This window comes from Lynx canadensis, chromosome A1 (assembly GCF_007474595.2).
Source record: "Lynx canadensis isolate LIC74 chromosome A1, mLynCan4.pri.v2, whole genome shotgun sequence".
Lineage (NCBI taxonomy): Eukaryota > Metazoa > Chordata > Mammalia > Carnivora > Felidae > Lynx > Lynx canadensis.
In genome coordinates this window covers 143,422,431-143,449,230 of record NC_044303.2, presented here as the reverse complement: position 1 = coordinate 143,449,230, position 26,800 = coordinate 143,422,431, and the positions used below count along the sequence as shown (strand labels likewise).

At 41.0% G+C, this 26,800-nt stretch overlaps 1 protein-coding gene across 1 annotated transcript in view; it reads right to left on the bottom strand.

The window, feature by feature from the left end:
* JMY (junction mediating and regulatory protein, p53 cofactor) overlaps window positions 1-16,698 on the bottom strand; it is a 105,407-nt gene extending 88,709 nt beyond the window's left edge. Inside the window, exon 1 of the mRNA XM_030323683.1 lies at window positions 15,144-16,698. Within this exon, the coding sequence (XP_030179543.1) occupies window positions 15,144-16,172 (1,029 nt within the window). The 5' untranslated portion in view covers window positions 16,173-16,698. The remainder of the gene's footprint in view (window positions 1-15,143) is intronic.
* Between the last annotated feature and the right edge of the window lie 10,102 nt (window positions 16,699-26,800).

The following is a 26,800-nucleotide window of genomic DNA, read 5'->3' as shown; positions in this document are numbered from 1 at the left end:
AGCCTAAACCATTTCCTATAACCTATGATAAAAGAATTTAACTGATCAAAGAATATAATCACTAACCTATTATAATAACAATTTATTTTTTTATTTTGATAACCAAAACTCACAAAACCCTGGGAATAAATAAACTGTGCTGCAGACATTAGCAGGTTACAAACTGAGAAATGTGCAAGATACTATAAATAAAAAAAAAGTACAAAGAAATTGGATAGAGTTGGATTGTTTAGGATTAAGGATGTTTGCCATGTATAGGAAAGGCCTGAAGTTAAAATACAGAAAATGCAGGTTTGCTAAATTTGGAAATATTCACTGACGGACACAAACTGAGTCAGCATGTAGACTGATCTGAATGAGAATCATAACATGCCTGACACAAGAATGAATGGGCTCAAGGGCAGCCAACACAATACGGAGATGCTCATAGTAGTAGGATGCAGAGGAAAGAAGAGACAGCAGGGAACAGGGGCACAGAAATACCAACTTGAGTTAATTTCTGCTTCAAGACCTGGCACATTTCATGCAATTCTAGAAAGTTATTTTGCTCTATTGATACACTTAAAAGAAATGAAGCACAATTGCATAAAGCATTAATTAAACAAACATATTAGCCTCGTAAGAACATTTTTATCTTTCCCTTCTTTCTCGTTTCCCTAATGGATACTTTATTTTTGCCTCCTCTGATCTAATCCTGATAAGAACTAGGCTCTTAACCTATGAGGTCTCAATTACCCAGTATTTGAAATAAAACTCTGCTCTCCGCAAAATTTTTCTAGGGCAAAGGTTCTTAAAGGAGTCCGTGACAACAGTTAAAAAAACTTAGAGCCTCCCTATAATCACTGCAAATAACCGTGCACCACTCCTCTCCCCAGTCCTATTCAACTTGGTTTCTTTGCCAATGATCAATACCAGTAGAGGAGGAGAGACGGAGAAGACACCTCCTGTTTGTCTAACTATGTATGGAGTCCCCATTCTGTACCTTCCCAAACTGAGTTCATTCAAGCATTATTTCTCTAACTTCAGGATTAGAGGACTGCTACTATCCTTGAAGAACATGAAATAATTACTGAAGTTCTAGACATAAAATTTAGAAGCTAAACTCTCCTGTGTAGTTTCATAACTTTGCTTCCTACTCTGTGTCAAACCCCAAGGCTGAGTGTCTTCTTATATTTTTTTAATTAGATGTTTAAGAAGCAACATAATGAAATCTACAAATATCTTCACTTTTATATTATTGCTAAGACATGCAAATAATTACCTGCTGGTAAAAAGGAGTGACTCTGGACTAGCACTAGGGTCCTCAGATAGGAGAGTCCTAACCCAGTAATGAAACTTGATGTGTGGCCCTTGAACTCCCCTTAGGTCTATTAAATCTGTTTCTTCAAGTGAAAAGTAAGGACTAAAGCCAAACATTTTCCACATTCACAAAGCACACTGCTCAATTCTGTTCTTGTTCTGTAAAACTGCTGAATCATTTTCATGTTATTTTGTATGTTAATCACTGATTATCTATTAATAACTATTAAAGCTGAAACCCAGTTTTATCAAGTATAAGGGCTGCTGACAGTAATTACTCATTCTGGTATTTCAAACATTGATTTATAGCCTCTTTATTCCACAGAAGCGGTAAATTTGATTTTACTCCTGGAGAAACACATACCTTTAATCAAAATGTTAGCTACATACACATGTCATGTAGAACAGCCAATTTTTTGAAGATTAAAGAACATTAACTGAGTACCTCCTGTATACAGAGACATTGGGGAATCTGAGGCATTAGAAAGCAGTAACAAGAAAATCCATCTTTGTCTCTTAGGGGCATATAATGCACTTTAAAGGGCAGGAATGGCTCAAATAGAGAAAAACACAGGGCAGCAATTATCATATGTAACATAAGGCCTCTATGATCTCTGAATTTCTGACAGAAATTCCTGACAGTGGTCAGAAATGACTTGCTACGAGGGGCACTTCATTTGGCCCTGGAAAGAAGGGTAGAATTTAGACCAAAAAAGGAAGACATTAGGGGGTAACAGGCTAACCAAAACATGGATGGCTCAGAATGTCAGGAATCTGGGCTCTGTCTACAAGGCCAGAGGTAAGCAATGGGAAGAGTGCAGTTTGTTCTCTGTGTGGTTTTGTTTTTAGAGAGAGCGCGAGCAGGGGAGGGGCAGAGAAACAAGGAGAGAGAGAGAATCTCAGATGGACTCCATGCTCAGCAGAGACAGAGGAGGCTCAATCCCACGACAAGATCATGACCTGAGCAGGAATCAAGAGCCCAACGCTCAACCGAGCCGCCCAGGCACCCCTGTGTATTTTATTCTTTACTACTAAAATTCATATTTAGTATTTCTGAATCAAATGTATTTACAAATCAATGTGTACATAAAAGTGTTTTTTTCCCTCACACTGAAGAAAATCTGTCATAAAATCAAACATATGTCATAATCGATAGCTTCTTAAAACCAACACCAGATTTGGAAGAACTGAGTAATAGTTCTAGGAATTGAGGGAAGTAAGGCATTTCCACAGAAATAGCAAAGACTCAGATTAAAGGTGCTGCTCCACAGAGATCCACAGACCAACTCAGGGATGGCAGGTGGAGGATGTGCTCTGGATAAATGGAATGAAAAGAAGCTCAATAGAGCACCCAGATCAAGGGAAAGTTGGAAATGTTAGACTTAGAACTCTAGGATGAGAGAGGTACCTCGGTGGTTGAATAAATTGAACATCAGACTCTTGAACTCAGCTTAGGTTATGGGATTATGGGGTTATCCCAGGGCTATGGGATCAAGCCCTGTACTGGGTTCTGCACTGGACATGGAGCCTGCTTAAGATATTCATTCTCTCTCTCTCTCTCTCTCTCTCTCTCTCTCTCTCTCTCTGTCTCTGTCTCTGTCTCTCTCTCCCTCTGCCCCTCACGCCCCCCTCTTGCCCTCTCCCTAGAATAAATAAATAAATACATGCATGCATACATACATACATACATACTACTCTAGGATGAGATGACCACAGGGTAGAAGGAGAATAAAACTCGACTTATCTTAAGACTCCAGGAGCACACATGCACACATAGACATCAAACACCAGTTTTAAAAACAACCTATTCACACACTACATGAGAAAATGACAAAATTTTAAAAATTATGAAAACTCAAAAACTTTATCTCCAAAAACCTTGACCTGTAGCACAAGTGATGTGCTGTAATCCTCCCTCTACCGATTTATTCCATTGCACTTTCCAAAATGGCTACTTGATTCTAAAGGTATTATTGCAGTATACCAGCCCTGCTACACTTTTCATGTCATTAAGCTAGAAAAGAGGTTTAAGACTATCTCCAGAAAAAAAAAAAAAAAAAAATTGCACTAATAGTACTGTTCTTGTGTAATGACTGGAGTTAGGCTTGGCACATTATTTTCTATAATGGCTTCACATTTCAAAAAGTGAACATTATGAGACTAGTACAATTAGGTAGCTTACGTATACAGAATTCAAGGGTGAGATGAAGCAAAATTTGTATTACCATCTAGACTCTGTATCCCAAATGCTTTACCTTCCCTGTAATAACAATTACAAATTCTATTTCATCTGTAGAAGAAAATATGTTATTTATAGTAAAGGAAAAAACCAAAGGTATACCCAATTGTCCTAGAGCACATTAATTATCCACTCCTCTTCAACCAAAAAAAAATGGAAATTCTCAAATTTGACTTGTTTAAAAAAAAAAAAAAAAGTCAGGGCACCTGAGTGGGTCAGTCACTTAAGCATCCAACTTCAGCCATGTCATGACCTCACAGTTCGTAGGTTCTGACCCTGCATTGGGCTCTGCACTGACAGCTCAGAGCTTGGAGCCTAATTCAGATTCTTTGTCTCCTTCTATCTCTCTGTCCCACCCCCAACTGTGCTCTCTCTCAAAAATAAATATATAAACATTTTTAAAAATAAAAAATAGGGGCGCCTGGGTGGCTCAGTGGGTTAAGCATCCAACTTCATCTCCAGTCATAATCTCGCAGTTTATGGGTTCAAGCCCCATGCCAGGCTCTGTGCTGACAACTCAGAGCCTGACACCTGCTTCTGATTCTGTGTCTCCCTCTCTCTCCATTCCTCCCCTGCTCATATTGTCTCTCTCTCAAAAATAAAGATTAAAACAAACAAAAACATAAATTAAGTTCAATTAGAATGACAGTATTTGGGTGGCTCAATCAGTTAAGAGGCCACTCTTGAATTTGGCTCAGGTCATGATCTCTAGGTTCGTGCAATCAAGCCCTGTGTGGGGCTCTGCAATGACAGCACAGAGCTGCTTGGGATTCTCTTCCTCCCTCTGCTCATCACCAACTCTCTCTCTTCTCTCAAAATAAATAAACTTAAAAAAAAAATTGTAGTGAAGCTTAAAGAAAAGGGTTGTGTCTTTGTTTTCTATGGCACACCTAGCACCTGGCACAAAAGGATATGCTAAATAGATGACCAATGAGGAGATTTAAGGGCTATAAGGACTTCCAGAAGTTAATCCTTACTATCCTCTTTTAAAAATATTACTTATTTATTTTTGAGAAACAGAGCATGAATGAGAGAGGGGCAGAGAGAAGGGGGGAGAGAGAATCCCACCCAGTTCCCGTACTGTCACCACAGATCTGGAAGCAGGCCTCAAGCTTACCTGAAGTGGGACTGGAGCTCGAGAACCATAAGATCACGACCTGAGCTGAAGTCGGAGGCTTCACCAACTGAGCCACCCAGGCACCCCAACCCTTACTATTTTCTTAAATAATTATTTCAGTTAGAGTATCTACAAATCAATTGTGATCAGGGTTGTCTGGGATACTTACAAACAAAAGGAATAGGGAATATTTAAAAAAAAAAAAAAAAAGGAAGAGCTATAGAAAAGGCTGGCTTTTAAAAAGACCATCCTATCCTGCAAAGTCGACCAAAATATTAATATTCACATGAGCCAGCAACAAGGGGTTTGGGAACCAGGGATTAGGAGTTTCTACTGGGGATACAGTAAGAGTTAAAAACAAACTGTCACACTTTTATTACCATTTTGACATTCATTTATATAATCTCCACCAAGATACATAAAATAGTCTTATTTGAAATTTGAAAGGTGCAATGTGTAATATAAAACCAATTCAAAAGCCAACTTCAAGGGGCACCAGAGTGGCTCAGTCGGTTAAGTGACCAACTTCAGCTCAGGTCCTGATCTCGCGGTTTGTGAGTTCGGGCCCTGTGTCGGGCTCTATGCTGACAGCTCAGAGCCTGGAGCTGCTTTGGATTGTGTCTCTGTCTCTCTCTCTGCCCGTCCCCTGCTCACACTCTGCCTCTATCTCTCAATAACAAATAAATGTTAAAAAATAAATAAAAATAAAAAGCCAACTTCAAGGCCCTCCAACAAGCACCCACAAAGGCTTCAAACTGTGGGCTGGCATGTAATTTCCTAAAACAAAGATATCCATTCCCACTAATTTTTCAAGTTTAAATACTGAAGTTAATTCTTGACCCCTTTCTCTCTTAATTCTTCATTTCTTTAACCCTACCTTTCATAACCTTTTCATTTAGCAACCCCACTACCAAAATTCACATCACCTAATACAAGAGAAAAAAGGGGTAGGATTTCCAACTAAAAAGATAAAGAGAAGTTAACACACTTAACTGCCCTCTTCCCCTGTCTAGCCAGAAAAAAATTAGCCAATAAGATAATTATTTAAGAGGAATAAGTAATTAAAGAAAAGGGAGTAAAATATTCACTATTAGATGTTATGGACTAATTCTTTAAATGAGAATAAACAGCAGAATAGGTAGGTAGATTTCAGGTCTTAACTCAGACTATATCAAATTCTCTAGCTCTACCATGGGGAGAAAAAAGCATTAGAAAATAAATCATCTTTAAAGTAAAATACACTTGTGAAAAGGAAAATCATCACACTGTCTAAACCAACTCACCCTTAGCAACCTTATATACGCAGAAGAATTTACAACAGAATATTTAAATATCAGTACATTTTTTCTTCCTGTGGTTATAAAAAATTGTATTTAATGTTTATTTTTGAGAGAAAGCACGAGTGTGAGGGGGCAGTGAGAGAGGGAGGGAGAGCATCTGAAGTGAGCTCTGTGTTGACAGCAGAGTCCAATGCAAGGCTTGAACCCACAAATAGAACCCTGAGATCATGACCTGAGCGTATGTCAGACATTTTAGCTGAATGAACAACCCAGGCTCCACCCAAAATTATTATTTTTATAAATGATTCTTTTAAGACGGACATATGCATCCTATCTCACAAATGAGCTTCATGTACCATAAATGCAGGCACAAACTTAAATTAGCCTCCTATATAATCAAGGTTTTCCAAAAACACTCAGCAGCCAAACACTGTTAATGTTTTCACCCAGGGATGAGACATTGACCGTGTGTTTCAATTTGACAATGTTTATCAGTTAGCCTCACTCTGTTTCTACAGGAAAGAGGATGGGCCTATGGTTAAGAAAGCAGTATAGAATCAATCAGGCTTGAATTTGAATCTGGTCCACTTATATGCCAGATGTTACCTTGGACAAATTTATCTACTCTCTTTGAATCTGTTTCCTCTACTGTAAAATCCCTACATCTTAGTATGATATGAAGATTAATATTAAGGGTTAACATTTACCAAGTGTTTTGCTGGGCATACAGCACTGTTCTAAGTACTTGAATAATTTTTTTTTAATGTACACTTTTTATTTTTTTATGTTCATTTTTTTTAATGTTTTTTTAATATTTATTTTTGAGACAGAGAGAGACAGAGCATGAACGGGGGAGGGTCAGAGAGAAAGGGAGACACAGAATCCAAAACAGGCTCCAGGCTCTGAGCTGTCAGCACAGAGCCCGACGCGGGGCTTGAACTCACGGACCGCGAGATCGTGACCTGAGTTGATGTTGGACGCTTAACCGACTGAGCCACCCAGGCGCCCCTATGTTCATTTATTTTTGAGAAAGAGAGAGCACGCGCGCACAGGGCAAGGGGGGGCGGGGAGCGAAAGACAGAGACAGAGACAGACAGGGGATCAGAAGCAGGTTCTGTGCTAACAGCACAGCCCCAATGCAGGGCTGGAACTCACTAACTGTGAGATCATGACCTGAGCCAAAGTCGGATGCTTACTGAGCCTAGGTGGGATGCTTAACCATTTGGGTCACGCAGGTGTCCCTACATTAGATCTATTTTTAAAGGCAGCAGTATTCTCCTCACTTTACAGATGAGGAGAGCCATATTCGGTTTACAAAAGCAGTACTCCCTGACTTTACAGAAGCAGCAACCAAGGAAGAATTAGTAAGGCCCATATTCACAAAGCTATTAAGTAGAGCAAAGACTCAAAAAAACTCAAATCCTACCTCTCAACTCCTATCTACATGCTAATTTAGATAATGTATTTAAATACTTCAGCACAGTGCTTGAGCAACAGAAAGCGGGGAGCATTCAATAAAGGTTACTTTGATGACTGAAATTAAAATCTCACATACATCACTTTAAACAGGTCACTCCAGTCATGGCCCCACTGGTGTCAGTAAAGAGGAAAGAGACTCACCTAGATAGGAAGGTGAAGAGGAAGAAAAGCTTAAAGAAATAGCTTTAGTTATTAAATGTTTAGTAACTAAACATTTGTTTCATTTTTTTAACATTTATTTATTTGAGAGAGACAGAGCGTTAATGGGGGACGACGGGCAGAAAGAGAGGGAGACACAGAATCTGAAGCAGGCTCCCGGCTCTGAGCTGTCAGCACAGAGCCCCACGCAGGGCTCGAACTCACGGACCGTGATATCATGACCTGAGCTGAGGTCAGATGCCCAACAGACTGAGCCACTCAGGCGCCCCTAGACATTTATTTTATAAATGTAACTTCAAGTTATCTAAAACTGGGAAAAGCAGTTTTAATACTAGAAACCACAGGGAAATGCACCAAAGGAAAGGAAAACAAAACAAAACACCTTCAACAACAAGTAATGAACAAAGGGAGCCCAAGAACAGGAAGAAACACTTCTGCCCTCTTCTAACGCTCTCTGCACCCAAAAATGCATCAGGGCTTTTTTCGGAGCCTAAAAAGATGTAGTAAAATGAAAAATGCTGTGACTTAAACAGTTACCTTACAGCAGGGAGACCTACACCTGGATACAAGCACATAAAACAAATGGATCAGGTCCCAACACTTGCTACACAGGGACTGTAAATCACCCAGATCCTTTATCTCTAACCTCAGTCTTACCTCAGACATTAAGACAGAGGGTAAGTGACAGCCCTAAGGTCAAGCCACTAGTATCAGAATTAGGAGAAAAATACACATTTTCCTGAGCCATGTTCAGTAAGTTTTCTTTCCCCTAAACACTAATTAAAGGCAGTGTAGTGAGAGCCTCTGTAAAAAATACCCTGCCTTAAAAAATAAGATGAAAATAAAAACAATGGGGTGCCTGCGTGGCTCAGTCAGTTGGGCATCCAACTCTTGATTTCTGCTCAGATCATGATCTCACAGTTCATTAGTTCAAGCCCCCACATCAGGCTCTGCGCTTATAGTGTTGAGCTTGCTTGGGATGTCTCGGTCTCCCCCACCCGCCAAAAATAAACATTCTAAAAACCAAGTCGATAAACATTTAAAAAAAAAAACCTGCCTCAACTAATTCCTAGCAGCAGGCCAATTTGGTGATGAACCATATTCAAAATTTCTTCTGAAGAAAATGACATTTTTATCACTGTATTCTCCCTATGTTTATGTTACCTAAATGCATTAATATTCATTATATAAACTAAGCCTCTAGCCATCACCTTCAAATATTAAAGTTACAAATAAAACCCCATGTTAATGAAGTAACTTCAGGGACGTTTGGGTGGCTCAGTTAGCCATCCAGCTCTTGGTTTTAGATGAGACCTTATGGTTCGTGAGATCAAGCGAAGCCTGCCTGGGATTCCCCCTCCCCGGGATTCCCCCCCCCACCCCCCCCACCTCCTCTGCTCGCTTTCTTTCTCTGTCTCCAAATAAACATTTAAAAACAATTTTTTTAAACAAAGGAACTTCATATATTTATCCTTAAGACCATTCTCCTCTAGCCCATCAGGCCTATTTTCATTTCACAGCCTATAGTATAAAACCTTCAACACAGAGTGAAAAGAGTCTATCATATGTAATTATAACCATATAAAATTTAACATTCAAGGACAAACATAAAAAGGCGATTTTCTACACTTAAGAAAACTCACGAAATTTTCTAGGTTTTTGCTGAATGAATCCTTCTCTGCCCTTGTGGAGCTTTAACAACTTACTGCATTAAGGCTACTGAGAAATAAGTCCTCTACAGGAAGCCTGAAAGGCCAAATGTACTTCACCACCTCTACCAAAAACTAAACAGCATCAAGAACTATAGTTTAGTCTTCATTGTCTTTTCTTACCCTTGCAACTTAAATTTTCTCCCATCAATCACTGAGGGAACTGGACAGAGTTAAAGGGAGCGGATCGTGGCCTATTAAAGAGTGAAAAGAGCCATGAGAAACTTTACATTACAAAAAAAGTAAGCACACAGACTTTTAAGCATCAATGGAAGACCACCTTTTGCTTTCAATTCCCACTTCTCACAATATTCCACAAAGTTCAAATAAAGCAGCAATGGAGAACACTGAGAGACTGATTAAAGTTACATGTGAAGATTTCAGGAGTGAAGATTGCTAATTCAAACCTAACAATTGTGTTTAACAAACCAAACCTCCCACTCACCTTCTCCCTTCTATCTCCCTGCCCCCCCCCCCCAAAAAAAAACCCCTTGAACTCACATTGCTCAAGTGTTTGTCAAAGTTGGCCTTGTTTTATCAAGGAGGAAACATGCCTGATTTCATGCCTGTGAAATATGTGGTGGACTGGGCATCATGTGATGTTAAACAGCAAGTAGAGAAATGAAGTGAACATGAACCGGTTATCATGAAGGGTGCTGCTATCCTGCCACCAGCCTCCATGCTTCTGCATTACAGATACACTAACCTAAAAGCATATATTCATCTCTTTTCTATACTTTTTCTTCAGTGATGTGAAAAATGGCCAAGTTTATTTCGGCACATGATTGAAGAAAATGATTAGTATCTAAGTCATTGTTTTCATAGCCTCTACCGTTCAAGTCTTTCGTCAACTTTCAAGAATCGCACAAAATTCACTTGGCTTCATTATTCAACTGTGTTTACACTGTTTTTATGGGAATATACAAGCAGAACAGCTCTCCCCACTGCAACTATATTATGTCCTTTCTGAGCCTGCTTCTATTATTTATACCTAATCATGGGTCAAGGCACACCGGCCCAATGAAAGGCCAGCACCCTAAGGCTCTAAAAATACTGTGACTTATCTACTCTATATATAGTTGAGATTTCAATGTGGCTCTAGAGTTTTGTAATCTTAGTTGTTCACAAAAATTAAGTCATAATTGGGAGAAGGGATGGTAAGCATTCTTCCTAGAGCTCCTGGCCCTTTACATTAAATAACCTCTCAAGTCAGGAGTCATCTATAGCTGAGTCATTTTAAGATAGAAAGGAAAACAGCAATTAGGCACTCTTATCTAACATAAACCCACCCTTACACCACTAGGGAACCTCTTTCTTCTGTAACACAACATGGAGACTCTGCCCCACACATACCTATCAAAAAGAACCTGAAATTAAACAAATGAGTTATTTAATTTAAAACACATTATTGAACTAATATGTTTAAATAGTACCATTCTCTCATTCTCAGGAGACTGACATCCCTTTTATTGTCTTCAATAAGGCATTGCAGAAAAAATACGTTTGGATTAAGAAAAATCTAAATTTGAATTTGAGTTTGATCACAACTTAGCTGTTTAAGGTTGGCCAAATCCAACATCTTCAAGTCTCAACTTCAGCCCCAGTAAAATGGGTATAAAATACCACTTATCAAAAAAGAGAGTCGGAATGATGAAGAGAGAGTAAATAAGAAACTCCAATACCTAAGTAGTTCCAATAAATACTAGTTACATTCCCTGCAATAAATGTTGAGGTGAAAACTCTGCAGAATCCTTATTACAAAACAAACAAACAAAAAAAACCAAAATAAACCCAAAAATGAACATTTCCTGAAGCCTCCTTTATACGTGCCAGACACAATGTTAAGTACTTTTTCATAGTATCTTACTTAAATCTCAAGATATCCTTTAAATATCTTTCCCTTTTCCCTGTTTTAAAAAGGTTAAATAACTAAGCAGGTCAGAGAAGTGGTGAGTCCTATTTGGAAGCCAGGTCTTTCTGACTCCAAACACTAGGTAGGCTCTGTCTACAGCATTCCTTACATGGCTACTTATGAAAACACATGCAGCTCTCAGTGTTTTGTTTTCTTACTGGAAATAAATTAAAATCACTGGGAAGAAGTTACCTGAGCAATTTTATAAACATAATAAATTTCAAAGAGAACAATGATTACTAGATCTTAATCAAGCCTACTATCATAAAGTTTACTATCTAAAGGACCACAACCATTTCAACAATAGTTGTCCTTACACAGAAATTATTTACAAAATTCAGGTCATCACAGGTAAGTAAGCCATAGTATGGGCCACCCAAGCACATACACTATAATATGATCCTCAGCTCTGACCTACAACCAACACTACTGCTGCAACCATTCCAAGAGGCCCTGGTGGCACTGGGTTCAGGGATTGAGTGCCTGCTATATAAATAGCAGTACTTCACTAAACCCTTCTAAAGTCCAAGACAAATCTAATCTACCCTGTAATAAATTTCAAGATTAAAGCTCTACTTACAATTCTTATGTCATCTAAAATTTTTTCATTAATATTGTGTCAACTGCAGCTCCTCAGATTATTTCTAGTCGACCCACCTTGTGAATCACTAATAAAACTTTTAGCAGAAAACCTAAGATTTTCATTCTTCACTATTTCACAAAACAAAGCTATAGGAGTATTTCTTATAACCCATATTAAATCATAAGTGTATTCCAATACTTAAACTCCAAGAGTTATGCCCAAAGTTTACAAAGCAAATGAATTACCAGTACAGATTTAAAGCCCTTTCTGAGGAACACCTTGAAGAATCTGATAGTCTTTCTCTCCAAAAATCCAAATATGTCTGTGCATATAAAACTTGGCTCACTACCTTAAAGGACCCCATTAAAGTCCATCTATAGCTCCCCTCAATTTATAGGGAATTCATCAATGCCAGATAACAACCTCTTATTTAGAAAGTTCTTTACAGTTTTAAAACATTTTACTCCTACTTCTCAAATTGTACAGTCCCTTAAGGAATTTACATTTATCAATTTTTAAAATTTTATTTACCTACAACTATAAATCAAAAAGATTCTTCCAAATCCTTTAAATTCTCATAATACTAAAAAAACAAAAACAAAAACAAACAAAAAAAACAACCACCTCTCATGTTCTTGGTCCACAAATATTGAGTGCTCACAAGATGTGTGGCCCTGAACCAGGGATGGCAAAGAGAATTCCAAGATACTGTCAAGGCCAGTGACCTTGAAAAGTTTACAATCTAGCAGTACAGTCTGTTCTACTTAAAAAACAAAAATTAAAAAAAAATAAAAAAACAAAAAAAAACAACTCCTTTCAACAATTTACTGAGTATTTTGAACAAAAACAGGTGTGGTTTTTAAGCTGAAGCCTTTAAATAGATAGGAAAAGGAATATTATGGAGGAAAAAAAAGCAGAATAGACCCAGAGAAATTAAAAAGAGGGAAAACCATAACCAAAGACTAAATTTTCTAGTAACATGTATCTAAAAATGTGTTTAATTTACCAGGTACACCTGGCTTGAACACCTATAGCCACTGCCACAAATTAAGTCAACTTCAAAACTGGGAACAAAAAAACCATTCAATGAGAGGTAATAACTAAACTTAACAGAATCATTAGTACTAAACTGACAAAATTTCCATAAATATTTTACTTTAAAAAAGTTATGGCAAACTATTAAAATAGTAAAAAACTTAAGCAGTTAGGGAACAACAACAAAAACAAGGCTGGTGTGCTCTTAAACTCCCATTATCAAGCCCAGAGCAGACGTCACTAATTAAATCACACCACCCTTTTTTCCCCACTAAGCCTCATTTCTTTCAAAATAAAGTTCCAGTAGCTATCAGGGTGAGCACTATAAGTGAATTTGTTGTTATTGTTATTTTTCAAATACTGTTCAAGCCAACTAAATGAAGCACCAAAAATGTATGTACGTATTTAATGTCCAACGAATTTACAATAAACTTCATCTGAGTTGTTTTCCAGAACACAAAATACTCTTTAAAACTTTAAACCTCTCTCCGTTAAGGAGAATTTATTATGGTCAATATAACCTTAATTAGGAAAAGATATTCTTTTAAAAAAATGTAACACTCCACCCCCATGGAAGAGTTCCAGATAACTGTAATTAATTAACTACATTTTTTGGCAATCCTCATTTTTGACCCTATTTGAATTAAACCAGACAAAATTACTTTTTCTGAATATCAACAAAACTAAAACTAAACCTGCCTACATCTTCAGAAATGTAAGAATTGCAAAATGTAACAAAAAAGTGTAAGAGAAAGAAGCACTAATTTGTCCTTCCAGTTTAAAAAAAAAAATACAGGTCAGTTTTAACAAAACTCTAAAGAAAATATATGTGACCATTTAAAATTTGTCACTTCCTTCCAAAAAGAATTTAAGGGAGAACACAGATGCCAGAAGATGATAAGGTGGAAAATAAAAACAGATCACTGGAACTCTAGGATCACATTACCAGGTGGGTGATGCTTAGCACTAAATAAACTAACAGGAAGGAATGAAAACCTGAATTCAGTAAGTTTTAAGAGAGCACTGTGGGATTAGGGAAACAAAAAGTTATTTCCTAAGTCTCCAAGTCTAGCAATGAAAAATACCATACTATTCTATGAAGAAACCAGGAGATGAGCATCCTAGCCTTAATAGCAGGATTCAAGTATTACATAAACACAGGCATGGTTAACAGATGACAACACAATGTCAGGAATATAAACACCATAAAAAGGAGCATTTCCCCACCCCACCTCTAACCTCAATTAGTAGTAATACTAAAAATAGTAGCTTTGAGGAATTATCTGTTAGTGTCCATTGGTAAAAACTAAAGTGTATCTTTTTTTCCCAAGATGTTTTATTTTTAAGTAATCTCTACACTCAACTTGGGGCTCCAACTCAACCAGGAGATCAGTAGTTGCACACTCTATACAGACTGAACCATACAGACTACCTGAAAACTAAAATATATTTTGGAATACTCTTTTAGTAAAGTTCCTTCAGCAGAAGCTGTTCTGTAGGCAGGACCTCAAATTATGCATATCTTATCTTGCTTGTAGAGCTCCGCATGCATACCCATGCAGACTTTTTCCATTATTTCATGTAATTTTAAGCCTAAGAAAGTTTGAAAAGGCTTGGTACTACTTTTACTCTTAGAAGGACACAAAGTATAATAAACATTCCTGCCCAGGACCTTGTTTTCCCTCCCTAAAACAGGAATGAAACATGAGCCAGTTATCAAGACTTGAGAGATTCTGAGAGTAGTTATAAACCTTTAAAAATACATTTGCATCCAATGGAGAGTGGTGCCTTTTCATTTAGACAGGCCACTCATTTGGAGGAAAACGAATTTAAAATTTGCCTAAGTGCCAAACTATGTATGAAGATAAAAAAAAGACCAAGTGTATTCCCAAAGACAAACTATTATGAGTAAATGAACAGGACCAGAAAAGTAGGGTTAACATCTGGGCAGTTATTGCTGGAAAGAGAGGCAAGAGAGAAATGAACACACGGTGTCCATTTACCTGACGCCTTTGGCCTCAGTGGCTCTAATTTTATTTCCAGCACGGAGGAGTAAACCGAACTTTTATTATATAGAATCTATTTGATAAATGGAAGAAGAAAATCTAAAGACTTGTATCAAAGTTCCTTCAGAGGGCCAATAAAGGTAAAGCACGGGTTTCCTACCACTGAAAGGAATTAAGGGGGAGAATGGTAAGGAACCCATCTTCTTCCCCTTCTCTTGTCCAGAAAAACAAGTTTCCCACGTGCGCACAGTCCAGACTGAGGTTTCAACCCCCGGCAGTGAGTAACCAAAAGCAAGGACTGCTACAGCCCAGACTAGGTTCTTACCTCCTGGATGCGCTTCCTGGCCCGCTGAAGCACTTCTTCGTAGCCCTTCTGCCGCAGCTCGCTAAGGCTTTCGTAATACTCCTCAGGGTCGTCGGTCTCAGTGAAAAGTACCTGGGACAGGATCTTCCAGCCGCAGGTGTCCAAGCCATGGCCCAGGTAGACCTGGAGCTGGTAACATAAAGTGTCGATCTCCTGCTCGGTCATCTCTGGGGCCCCCCCAAACAGCACGGTCCACATGCCAGAGGGCTCCTCGGGGAACACGGGTAGGCACTGCTCCAGCTGCGAGTTCACAGAACACAGCTGCTGGTGCACAGCACGCAGATCCTGGAAGGAGAAGAGCCCAGCCCAGCTACACTCCTCTGCCGGAGACTCCAGCTCGGCGGTAGGCGGCGGCTGCTCCGCGTCCGAGAGCGCCAGGGCTCCCGGGGCCACCTCGTCCTCCCTCACCATTTCCAGCACCTCGATCTCCTCGGAGACCGCCCCGCAGGCGCTCACTACTCGCACCGAGGACACCGGGGCCTCCGGAGGCGCCGAAGGGGCGGCCCCCGCCACATCTCTGCCTTCAGATCCCCTTCGAACCGGGCTAGTCTGGGCCCGCACTGGGCTTCTGAGAGGGCTCTTCGCCCCTTTGCCGGCCGGACTCCGCAGCAGCGGGTCCCCTCGAAGGCTGCGCGCACTCCGCGGAGAGCCGCCCTCCGCCCAGGCCGGACTCCTCCGGGGTCCCGGGCTCCTGCCCAGAATCGCAGAGGCCGTGGCCTCGGGCCGGCCCTTGCCAGCTGGACTGCCCGGCCCGCGGGTCCCGTCCGACATGGATGCTCCGGGCTCCGCGCCCCCTCGCGCCCCCGCCTGCTCCCGGGAGCCGCTCCTCTGCCTCTGGGCCGTCCGGTTGTGGCAGGTTATGGCAAACTTGCCCTCAATCTCGTTCCAGGCCACAATGAAGACAAACTTGTGCTTCTCGCGCTCGTCGAACACATGGGGCCGCACGGCCACCCAGTCCGACTCGAGCGTCTCCTCCAGCGCGAAAGACATGGTGGCTCCGGAGCCAGGCCGCGGGGGAGGCGCCGAGGGCCCTGCCCGCCCGAAGACTCACCGGCTGGCTGCACCGCGCCCCCTGCTCACCCTCGCTGGGCGCCTTCGGCCATCTTAGCGCGCCAGCCGGCTCTCCCCGCTTGCTCGCCCGGCCCTCAGCACTCGAACCCGCCGCGCTTCTTTGTGGCGGGGCTCGCGGGAAAGACAATACGCGTCCCCGGAGCAGGTAGTTCACATGGTCACGTGCGGCTGGATCTGTTTACAAGCCCCGCGCTGCGGCGGCGCCTCGCGTCCGACCCGGCCGCCCCCAGCGCGAGGCCGCGGTGCTGCGTCTTCGGCTCTCTGAAGGTGAGGCGCGGGTCCCGCGGGGCCAGGCAGGCCGGTAGGCGGTCAAGACCGGCCGCTCGTCCAAGCGGATCTCCCCGCCCCTCCTCCTTCTTCTCTTCTTCCCGACCGCCCGGAGCCGGCCTGACGGAGAGACGCGTCTCCTAAACTCTGAGCTTCAGAATCGCCACAATGTTGCCATTTGGCTGCTGACGTAGGCTGCTCCACGAGGGACGTAAACACGGGCACGTGCCGCACGCTGGTGACGCGGCGGCGGCGCGCACACCCCGTGCGCGCGCGCCGGCTCCGCCCCTCGGCGTCCCCCGCCCTCGCCTGCAAGCGGCCGCGCGCAGGACTCTGTCCATCTTTCCGCGCAGACTCCATCTCCCAAGACTGGAGCCCGCAGTTGGCAGCAGTCAGTCTGCTGGCTCTGGAGACGGTCAGAGTGCCAGGTGTGCCTTGCGGTACAGGTGGCCTCTGAGTCTCGAGAAGGAAGGAACAAAGGTGGAGGAACTGAGATTTTTCGAAGCCCCGTCATTCAAAGGGACCTTGAAATGTAAATGTGTTTCTTTTCGCTCTGGTGGAAGTCGGTATCGATAACTCCTATATTCAGAAAATACTCGGTAACATCACAGGAGCTATGTGCTAAACTTTACTAGGATACCCCAGATTGTTGGATTCTCCCTAACACTCTTGAGACACCGTTTAAGATATGAAAGAGAATTGTCTGAAGACAACCCAAGAGAACTCCAAAACTAAATTAAATTAAATGAAAATTCAGTCTTGTTCTAATAGTATGAATGTTTACGTTCCAGTTCAGCCGTGTTTTATTGCTTCTGATTTCATCATTGTGTACTGTTCTGTGAACCTCGTTTTGAAGTCACTGGCTTAAACCCTTTTGAAGTTGAATTCAATTATCAGAGATCACAGAATGCACATACAAAAAAAAATCATGTAAATCTGAAGAATTCTACTTATGCTGAACGATGACGAAACACATTTTTAAAATTGCCTGGTGGATCTATCTAGTTTATATTATTGGCATTCTCTTTCGCATTAGCACTCCATTCATAGTGCAGGTATTCTGCATCCACAGTAAAGTACCATGGGAATTATTCTTTTACTTTTGTCCATATTTCATTTTTTTAAGTTTATTTGTTTTGAGAGAGAGAGGGAGACAGAGGATCCAAACAGGCTCTGTGCTGTCAGCTCAGAACCCGACTCCAAGCTCCAGCTCCTGTACTGTGAGATCATGACCTGAGCCCAAACCAAGAGTTGGAGGCTTAACGGACTAAGCCACCCAGGCGCCCCATTTATGCAAAACCATTTGGATTAAAACCATTATCTAGGTTTACTTCAGTATACTGACATCTGAATAAACAGCCAAAAGTTTTAACCCTATCACTCAGGAGGATATTGTAGAACTGTAGATCTACTTGTACCGAAAAAAAAAAAAAAAAATTGGGGCAGGATGAGCAAAAAGGGGAAAGGACAGATTTTTTAACTCTTTTTTTACTATTGTTTATGTGGAACCACAAATTTTCAAGTCTTGTAACCGAACTTGTGCCAACTGTCTAGTGCAAATAAATCAGAGATCTAACTTTCAAAAGGCAGGAAGAAAGAGAGACAGAAAACCCATTGCAAATCTGTATCACCAGGTAAGCAAACATTATTTTCCTGTCTTCTGCTAAAAATGTACCACTAAAAGTTTTTCTGATAAAAAGTGATGACATGATCACTAGCTGTCATAGTACATTACAGATAACTATGAATACCAAGAATGAGCATTAAAAGGATATGTTCATAGGAAATATTTTTATTATGTTTATTAAAATTGCAATATTTATCCACAGATATTAAATTGTGTCTGATCACAATAGTGCAGGAGAACATTGTTTGGTGGTCACACAGGTATTAAGCATTTTCCCCAAATACTCTGGTCACTGTGTTTGATCAAAAGGGTTGTTTCGATGTTTCTCATTTCCTCTAAGTAATTGTTATCCTAGAAATGAAAAGAAAGAAACCAAAATTCCCATGGCAGCTTACTGTATACTACTCAACAATTCTTTATTTAGGTATGCATCTGATTGTCAGTCAAGCAAGATCTTTGAGTATATAAATTACTCCCTAGGAGTTAGTAACGCCATAGAAAACCACATCACCTTACCAGCTTTGAAAGGCCTTGAAAACAATTATCTGTGTGAATTTTTTTTTAACTATTGAGGACTGTTAGGTAATCTGCAAAATGATTTAACTCTGTAGGCCTTTTAATAAACACTGTAATCATTTACATAGCAATATTCAAATTACATAGCATTTTCCTGCACATTTTCATTTTATCCTCACATCAATCATGTAATGTACTTTTGAAAGGAACAAGTCTTTAGTTTAACATGTGAGAAAACAGCAGTTCTATTACTTGGGTCACACATCCCAGAACTGGGAACAGGGAATGACTTGAGTTCAGAGGCCTAATGGATGCATCTGTCTCTATTAGATTCTCTCAGAAGCAGATGCAAAAGTTTATGGGGGGCGGGGGAGGGGGCGGGCGGTAACACCTGTAAAAGAAAAGGGGCAGAAGCAGGACTGGGCAGGCTACTCCAACAGGGAGCTCCAGAACAAAGGTTATTCTTTAAACTTCCCCCATTGAGTAGAAATGATTAGGCCTTGCTCAGTCATTAACTGGGGACAACCCTGAGAAAAGCATAGGATGGTAACCAGAAATTGAAGACACAAACAGCTGGAGAGACTGTCAGCCAGCTAACCACATTCCTTGCAGCTACAGAGTGAGTCCTTTCTTAAAAGACGATCTGATTGACACATCCCCACATCTGCCAGTTTACCTTGTGTGTCCGTGGATCTACTTCATAACATATGTGGGGAGCGGCCCCGTCAGGGCTCTGGTTGGCTCCTCATCCTGAGGGGAAAGTTAGAAGAAGGAAGTAAAGAGACTATAGTCTCCACAGCTGTGGTTGGTCTCACAGCCAAAACTGGTACTCATTAAGTCCCCTCTCCACTACCTGCTCTAAAATCCCTCTCTTGGCTTCAGTGGTTTACATGGTGGTGTTTCCCAAACGCTCATTCTTGAGGGGTCTGAGCTCCTGGTGACCTTACCTGTGTTTACCTGACCTTACCTCCATTACCACATCATTACATTTGTCACAATTAGGCAAGTACGTACCAAGAGGCACCCAGTCGCCACCTGAGTTCCAAGCATGTTCCTCCCCTCTCCCATCAAGTAACACAAGCCCTGCCTCCTTCTGCTGTGTTAATTACCCCTAACAAGATGGTGATTCCTATTCTTGCCTGCTAGTTTCTGGCCACACAGAGCCCAAAGTGTTCAAGTGGCAGCGGTAGCTTATCGTTCAATAAGGTCTTGGCTATCTTGTGACAAGAGCATATGTATTTTGAACATCAGGATCTCTAACCTTGCAGAATTCAGAGCTGTGGGGCCTTCATTTGGTCACTCAAAGTGACGGGGAGGCCACTCTTGCTTCCGTCCTTTGGTTCATGGACCCATGTATTCTTCCTCTTGGGGACATAGTGCTATATAAAGTTCTGTGATTCAATGTTTATATATGTCTTGGAGGATGGTACCCCCATCCTTTTGGGGTGTTGCTGCTGAGCTGATGCTACAGCTGTACCTTCAACATGCCACGCCAATACTCTATTTAGCCAGTAGCTTCTAGATGACACAGTATATGACATGATCACTGGACCTGTAAAATGAGTTCCCTGATTGGATCTTACGTTGTTTCATGTCTGTAGATCAGGCATTCTATAAGTGGCTTGCTAGTGCACAGGAAAGGCAAACCCGTACCCAGATTAAGTTTCTAGTCCTGTGAGAAAAACCACTGCCTCTTCCAGGATGAAAATGGTCCCCCGTAGACCATTTGCTACCAAGTGGCCAGTGAGTCTCCACATTGGTGTCTATTGCTGGCAGATTGATTCAAAGCAGACAATCACTAGATTGACCTTCATAAGTGGAAGTCATGTTTTTTGACCCATGCAAAGTGTCTATCTCTTTCACTGTGATCATGTCATCTGTTTGCCTATCATGCCAGTGAATGTCAGCTAGTCAAGTTACTTTGTCTGCTTGGTCATTTGGGTCTCAGACCATGTGGGTGCTTTCTGATGGGTATTAAAATACAATATAAAAATCTTCACACCTTGTTCCCACTCTCAAATGTCTGTCTACATGTCTCTTTTTCAGACCTCCTTATCTCTGATATTTGTATTTTTCTCCTTCCAGGCTTCTGACCATTCCCCATTGGCCAGAGCCCATCTATGTTTTGACTCTAGGCCAGTTTCCCTTTCACACAAAGTGGATGACTAGGTACATCTGAAGTTCTGCCCATTGGGAAGATTTTTCTTTCACAAAGAGTCTCATCACCATTTTTCACAGCCACCTTGAATAAGTTATATAATGCAGGCAGCATCCACTTTGGGTGTTTGCCTAATGCTGAATCACCCATCCATAAACCAAATGGGGAAGGGGGACTCCTCCTTCTTCAGTTGATTGAATAGGAGATCCATGTGGCCACTGGTGTGAACTCAGAAGGGACACTCCTACATAGTGGATGCCATGAGGTTCTGGATCCACTGTTCATGCCCCTGGCAGCGTCATTTTTTCCTGCTCATACTCAGTCTCAAATGTACCATATCCATCTTATGATGGATTGCTTACTTTATGACTTGTTCCTAACTGATGATGGGCAGTTCCAGACTGTGGTTGCTTGGCATACCAAAGTCCAGCATTTCAGCTCTATCAGGGCCCGTTAGCATGCTAGGAGCTATTTTACAAAAGGGGCATAACTCTCTGCTGCAGATGCGGTGACCTTGTTCCATAACCCCACGAGCCTGAGTTGTGGTTGTTCCTTTGGAACTTGTCATTAACTTCTTGTCATATCTTTTTGTACTACTGACATCTCAAATGCCATAGAGTGTGCTGAAATCATTGTTCTAAACAGCAGGGCTACTTGCTCTACAGTTAGGACCGTTACCTCTAAAGTCCAAGAAGGCTTCACAGTCATTGTATTTCCTTCTTGTAACAGTGGATGCATGATGCAGCAATTTTCCCTTTACTTTGAAGGGAATGTCTTGGCATGTTCCTGACTGTGGGATGTGCAGAAACTTTACTGAGTTGCCAAGTACCTGAATTTTTGTAGAGTGTGTCTCTCTCCGTCTGGAGTACATGTGTCTTACCAATTCAATAGCACTCTAGTACCCTCTTACTTACTCATCTGCCAGACTGTCATCATGTCATCAGTGTAATGAATCAGTATGATGTTCTGTGATATGTCCAGATGGTCCAGATGTCTTCAGGCTACACGATGACAAATGGTGGGAGAGTTAACACAGCCCTGGAGCAAACCATTTCTGATCATCTTTCCTGACTGGTATAGAAGAATATACACTCACCAAACCAGTGGCTGCATACTACATACCATATTATCTGTCCTCGCAAAGAAACTACATCTGGCTGGATGACTGCGATCAGGGCTCTTTCTTGGTTGAGCTAGCAGGAGTCTGCAAGATACATTTGGTTTCTGCAAGGACCAAACCGGCAAATTAAACAGAGATATGCGGGGGACCAGCATGCCTGCATCTTTAAGGGTGGCACTAATCTCTGCCATCCCTCTCCAGGGTTACACTGTTTCTGATGTAACACTATCTTGCTGGGAGTTAGGCAGTCTCAGAGGGTTCTGCTTGGCCTTCCCCACTATCAGAGCTCTCACCAACAGGTCCAATGTGTGGGTGACTCCGATCACCACATATATCAATCCCAATTATATATCGGAGGGCTTGGGAAATGAGTACCAGGTGAGTTCAGAGACCGAGTGGACCCAGACTTTGGGTAAAACTCTATTTATCACCTGGCCCTTGTGTGTGTGTCCTCACTATAATACAGAGCCTGGGACAAAGTTTTGGGTCTTTGAATATCAGTACCAACTTGGACCCTGTGTCCAACAGTACTTGAAATGTCTGAAAGTTTCCCTTTCTGCAGTGAACACTCACGCCATACGTGGCCTAGATCCCTTTGGAGAAGCACTGGGGAAATCTTTATGTATTACAGAGTCCTTCCCCCTGAGACCCAATCATCTCTTCAGTCATTGGGCACCAGGTCTGAAAACTGAAAAATTGTTCGGGTCCAGAGACTGGGCAAAGGACTCTTTTGGGGTAACTTCGTTCAACCTCCTACTCATCCACTCTTGCTCTGTTTTGACTATGTATATGAAGCAGTGCATTTTGGCTGTACAATTATTTTATCCTTCAAGACGCTGTGTTCTCTTAACCCTCCCATAACTGTGGACACTGTGACCCTCTGGCTTCTGGTGGTGAAATACTACCACCAGCCTTTCTTACTCCAGGGCCTTTTCATCCTCACTGCTATCAGTGAGTTAAGTTCTGTAACTGCTTCTGCCATTAGCCCTGGCCTCAGAAGAGAGCCACACTACACTTCATAGTGATGCTGGGACACCATGTACTAGCTCATTTCTAACACTCTTGATGAATGGCAAATCCTTTGGACCTTCCTGGGAAACATAATCCTTCTCCTGGCCTCATGTAACCTTTAAGTTGTCATCACTTACATCCTTGAGCTAAATCCTAATCCTAAATATTTGTATCCTAAATCTTTGAGCACATAATTATTTCTTTTTATTCTTAATGACCTATCTAGAGAATCCTTTGAAACCCATACATTTAACCACTGTGTTACTGAAGATCCTCCAAGCAGATTCCAAGATTAGATGTGGGAAAGATTTTGGAGGGAAACACCTGTGAGGGAAAATAGATAGGCAGCCAGAGCCAGGTGGAGAGCTGGTAGATTATGATGGAGAGAGGGAAGAAAGGAAGTCTCCACAGAAAGCATCTTAGAGTACAAAGTAGTTGAAGAAAGTTTTTACGAGGCCAATGGGGAGTCCTCAAGCCAAGGTCATCGGTCAGGGGAGTTTCCTCTCTCCCTGCCTCACTCAGTCCTTAGCTGGGAGCAGCCTATGAGAAGTGTAGTAGATTCATAACATAGCAGCCCAGGCCATCAGTATTATGCTTGGAGATCCGAGAGACGCATTCTTATGGCTGCCACAAACACCATCTGTGCTTTAAAAAAACTTGGAACTATTTATTCACTGATTCATGACGCATCTAGGGCACAAATATGTGTATGATGTAGTGCTCACATTCTAGCAATTGGCTTCAGTTTGAGTGGATTATCATGAATAATTTTCAGAAATTAGGAATAGAAATAGACATATTTTGAGAATCTCCTGAGGCAGATCTTCAGGGTATGGCTTCATTATTTTATTTGAAATGATTTGACATTCTAAAGTAAGTTCTAAGCTAAATACTAAATGGGGTTTGGGTTCTTCCTCACTTCACCCAGGAAGCTATACAACTGTACCTAAAAATGTTCTTCCTTTAAAAAAGGTCTGAATTAGTATGGCATTTTGGCACAATGCTAATATATGATGAAATTGGGTCTTAAGTACATGACTGTTTATTACTTTATTTTTTCTGTATTTTAAAAATAATTCATAATAAAATTAATAATTAAAAAATACCAGTCATTAAAACAAAATTAATTACAGCTACACATATTAACATGGATATATTTCAAAAGCAACGTTAAATGAAAAAAAAGAAATTGCAGTCAGCTCTATATGTCCTGATGCCATTTCAATTTTTTAAATAAGCAAAGTGACATTCTATATTATTTACAGATCTATAGTTAGGTGGTAAAAATATTTTAAAATGCAAGGGCAGGACACACACCAAGATTCAAATAGTTTTTCCTTAGAGGAGAGAGGAGATGAATAAGATTGGGGAGGGATACAAAGAGGATTTCCAGATATTCACATTGGCTAAATCTGGGTATGGAGTACATGGGTGTTTATTATATTACACTCGGTACTTCTTGATATGTTTGAGATACTTCATATTTTGAAAGAATGTAAACATTCCATTCCAACGGGTCTTTCCTTTGGTTCTTTTTTTTTTTTTTTTTTAACGTCTGTTTATTATTGAGAGACAGAGAGAGACCGAGAGCATGAGCATGGGAGGGGCAGAGAGAGGGGGGAGACACGGAATCCAAAGCAGGCTCCAGTCTCTGTGCTGTCAGCACAGAGCCTGACGTGGGGCTCAAACTCACAAACTGGAAGATCATGACCTGAGCCGAAGTCACATGCTTACCCGTCTAAGCCACCCAGGCGCCCCTTTCCTTTGGTTCTGATGAAAGTGACCACATAAGAATATACCATTGCTTGGTTGGTATGAAAAGCAAAGTAAAAGAATGTCTTTTATAAATCTATACTTGCCATTTCTTCTCCAATATATCCTTTGCTGCACCCATTTTTCAAAACACTGGCGTGATATCACTAATTAAAAATACTCCCCAATGCTTATATGCCCAGTGATTTTTGTGGGTGCTAACTCACATTGCTTCAGTGGGAGAGAAACACTGGAGTAGTCAGCCACAGAAAATTAAAGAATAAACATGGTGGTAGTTAATTCTGCTATAGATTGTGCCCCCCTCCCCCACTAAAAATGCATATTTTTAAAAGATTTTATGGAAAAGGAATATTAAGTCATAGCTCTTTACTTCCCTTCCTATTACTTACTCTCTGATCTTTATTAATTCACAGATCTCTGTTTTGCATAGGTATCAATCCCTCCATAGGGATTTTGTTGTTGTCTTTTTATCTTTTTATTTAATTTCAGTTAGCATTTCTGTGCATTCACCTAGTCAGTCTTCTGTAGTTTTCCAGCTTGATAATGTACTTCAATTTATTTAACCTTAACACTATTGTTGAATTTTTGAGAGTTTTCCAACTTCCCAGTCTTATAAGTATTGTTTCTGTGACCATCTTTGTACTTTTTTTCCTTTCTGGCCATTTCCTTGAGGTATAATTTTAAAGTGGAGTTAGGCCAAAGGGTGTGAATAGTTTTACAACCCTGAGTTCATATGCCATTATTATATCAACTTACTGTAGGCCCAACAATATTGGATTTATACATTTTAATATATTTTTTAAAATTTAGTTATAACAATATAATGATTGTTAAAAGTTACCTAATTAAAAATTCCTTCAGATGCTTTAAAAAAAAATTTTTTTGGCCTAATTATTAAGAGTAATACTCTCTCAGGGCAACGGGGTGGCTCATTCGGTTGAGAGTCTGACTCCAGCTCAGGTCATGATCTTGCAGTTGATGAGTTCCAGCCCCATGTCGGGCTCTGTGCTGAGAGCTTCCCATTCTGTGCTTCCCATTCTGTGACTCCCTTGCTCTCTGCCCCTCCCCTGTTCATGCTCTGTCTCTCTCTGTCTCAAAAATAAACATTAAAAAATTTTTTTTAAAAATTAAGAGTAAAAAAAAAAATTAAGAGTAATACTCTCTCATTATGGAAAAAGTAAAATGAAGCAAGTGAAAGTGCCCTCTAAACCTCCACCCCTGGGCACCTGGGTGGCTCAGTCGGTTAAGCATCCAACTTCGACTCAGGTCATGATCTCACAGTTTGTGGGTTTGAGCGTTTGTGGGTTTGTCGGTTTCTGTGTCTCCCTCTCTCTCTGCTCTTCCCCTCCTCATGTTCTGTCTCTGTCTCTCAAAAATACATAAATGTTAAAAAAATTAAAAACAATTTTTTTTATGTTTATTTATTTTTGAGAGACAGAGTGAGACAGAGTGTGAGGGGGGACAGAATCTGAAGTAGGCTCCAGGCTCCGAGCGGTCAGCAGAAGAGCCTGACTCAGGGCTCAAACCCACGAACTGAGAGATGATGACCTAAGCCAAAGCCGGACTGAGCCACCCAGATGCCCCCCCAAATTTTTTTAAAATAAATAAATAAACAAACCTACACCTCTAAAAGACTCCATGCTCCTATTTGGTTTACATTCTTTCATGTTATTTTAAATGCACGCAATACTTTCATTCTTGGGACTTCGGGCAACATTTATAAATTCTTTAGAAACCCACCCAACCAATCCATCCTATGTGTTTGGTTCTTTTCCCTCTTGACTTTGCTGTTCTTTCAATTACTTTCTTTCTCTTCAAATTTACAGCACTATTCTGTTGACCAACTCTTTTCCCTCAAACTTCCAATATAAGCCAATCTCCCCAAACTTTTATTTCCTGCTATTGGACCTTTCAGTTACAGGCTTGTTTTTATACTTCACAGTCTCTGGTTCTAATCCTTACCAGTATCTCAAAGCACTATTCTCTGACCTCACCCCCAGATTATTTATATTAATATCTTAAAGGGTAGGACCCAGGAATATGCATTGTCAAAAGTGCCCCTCGGTGGCTCAATG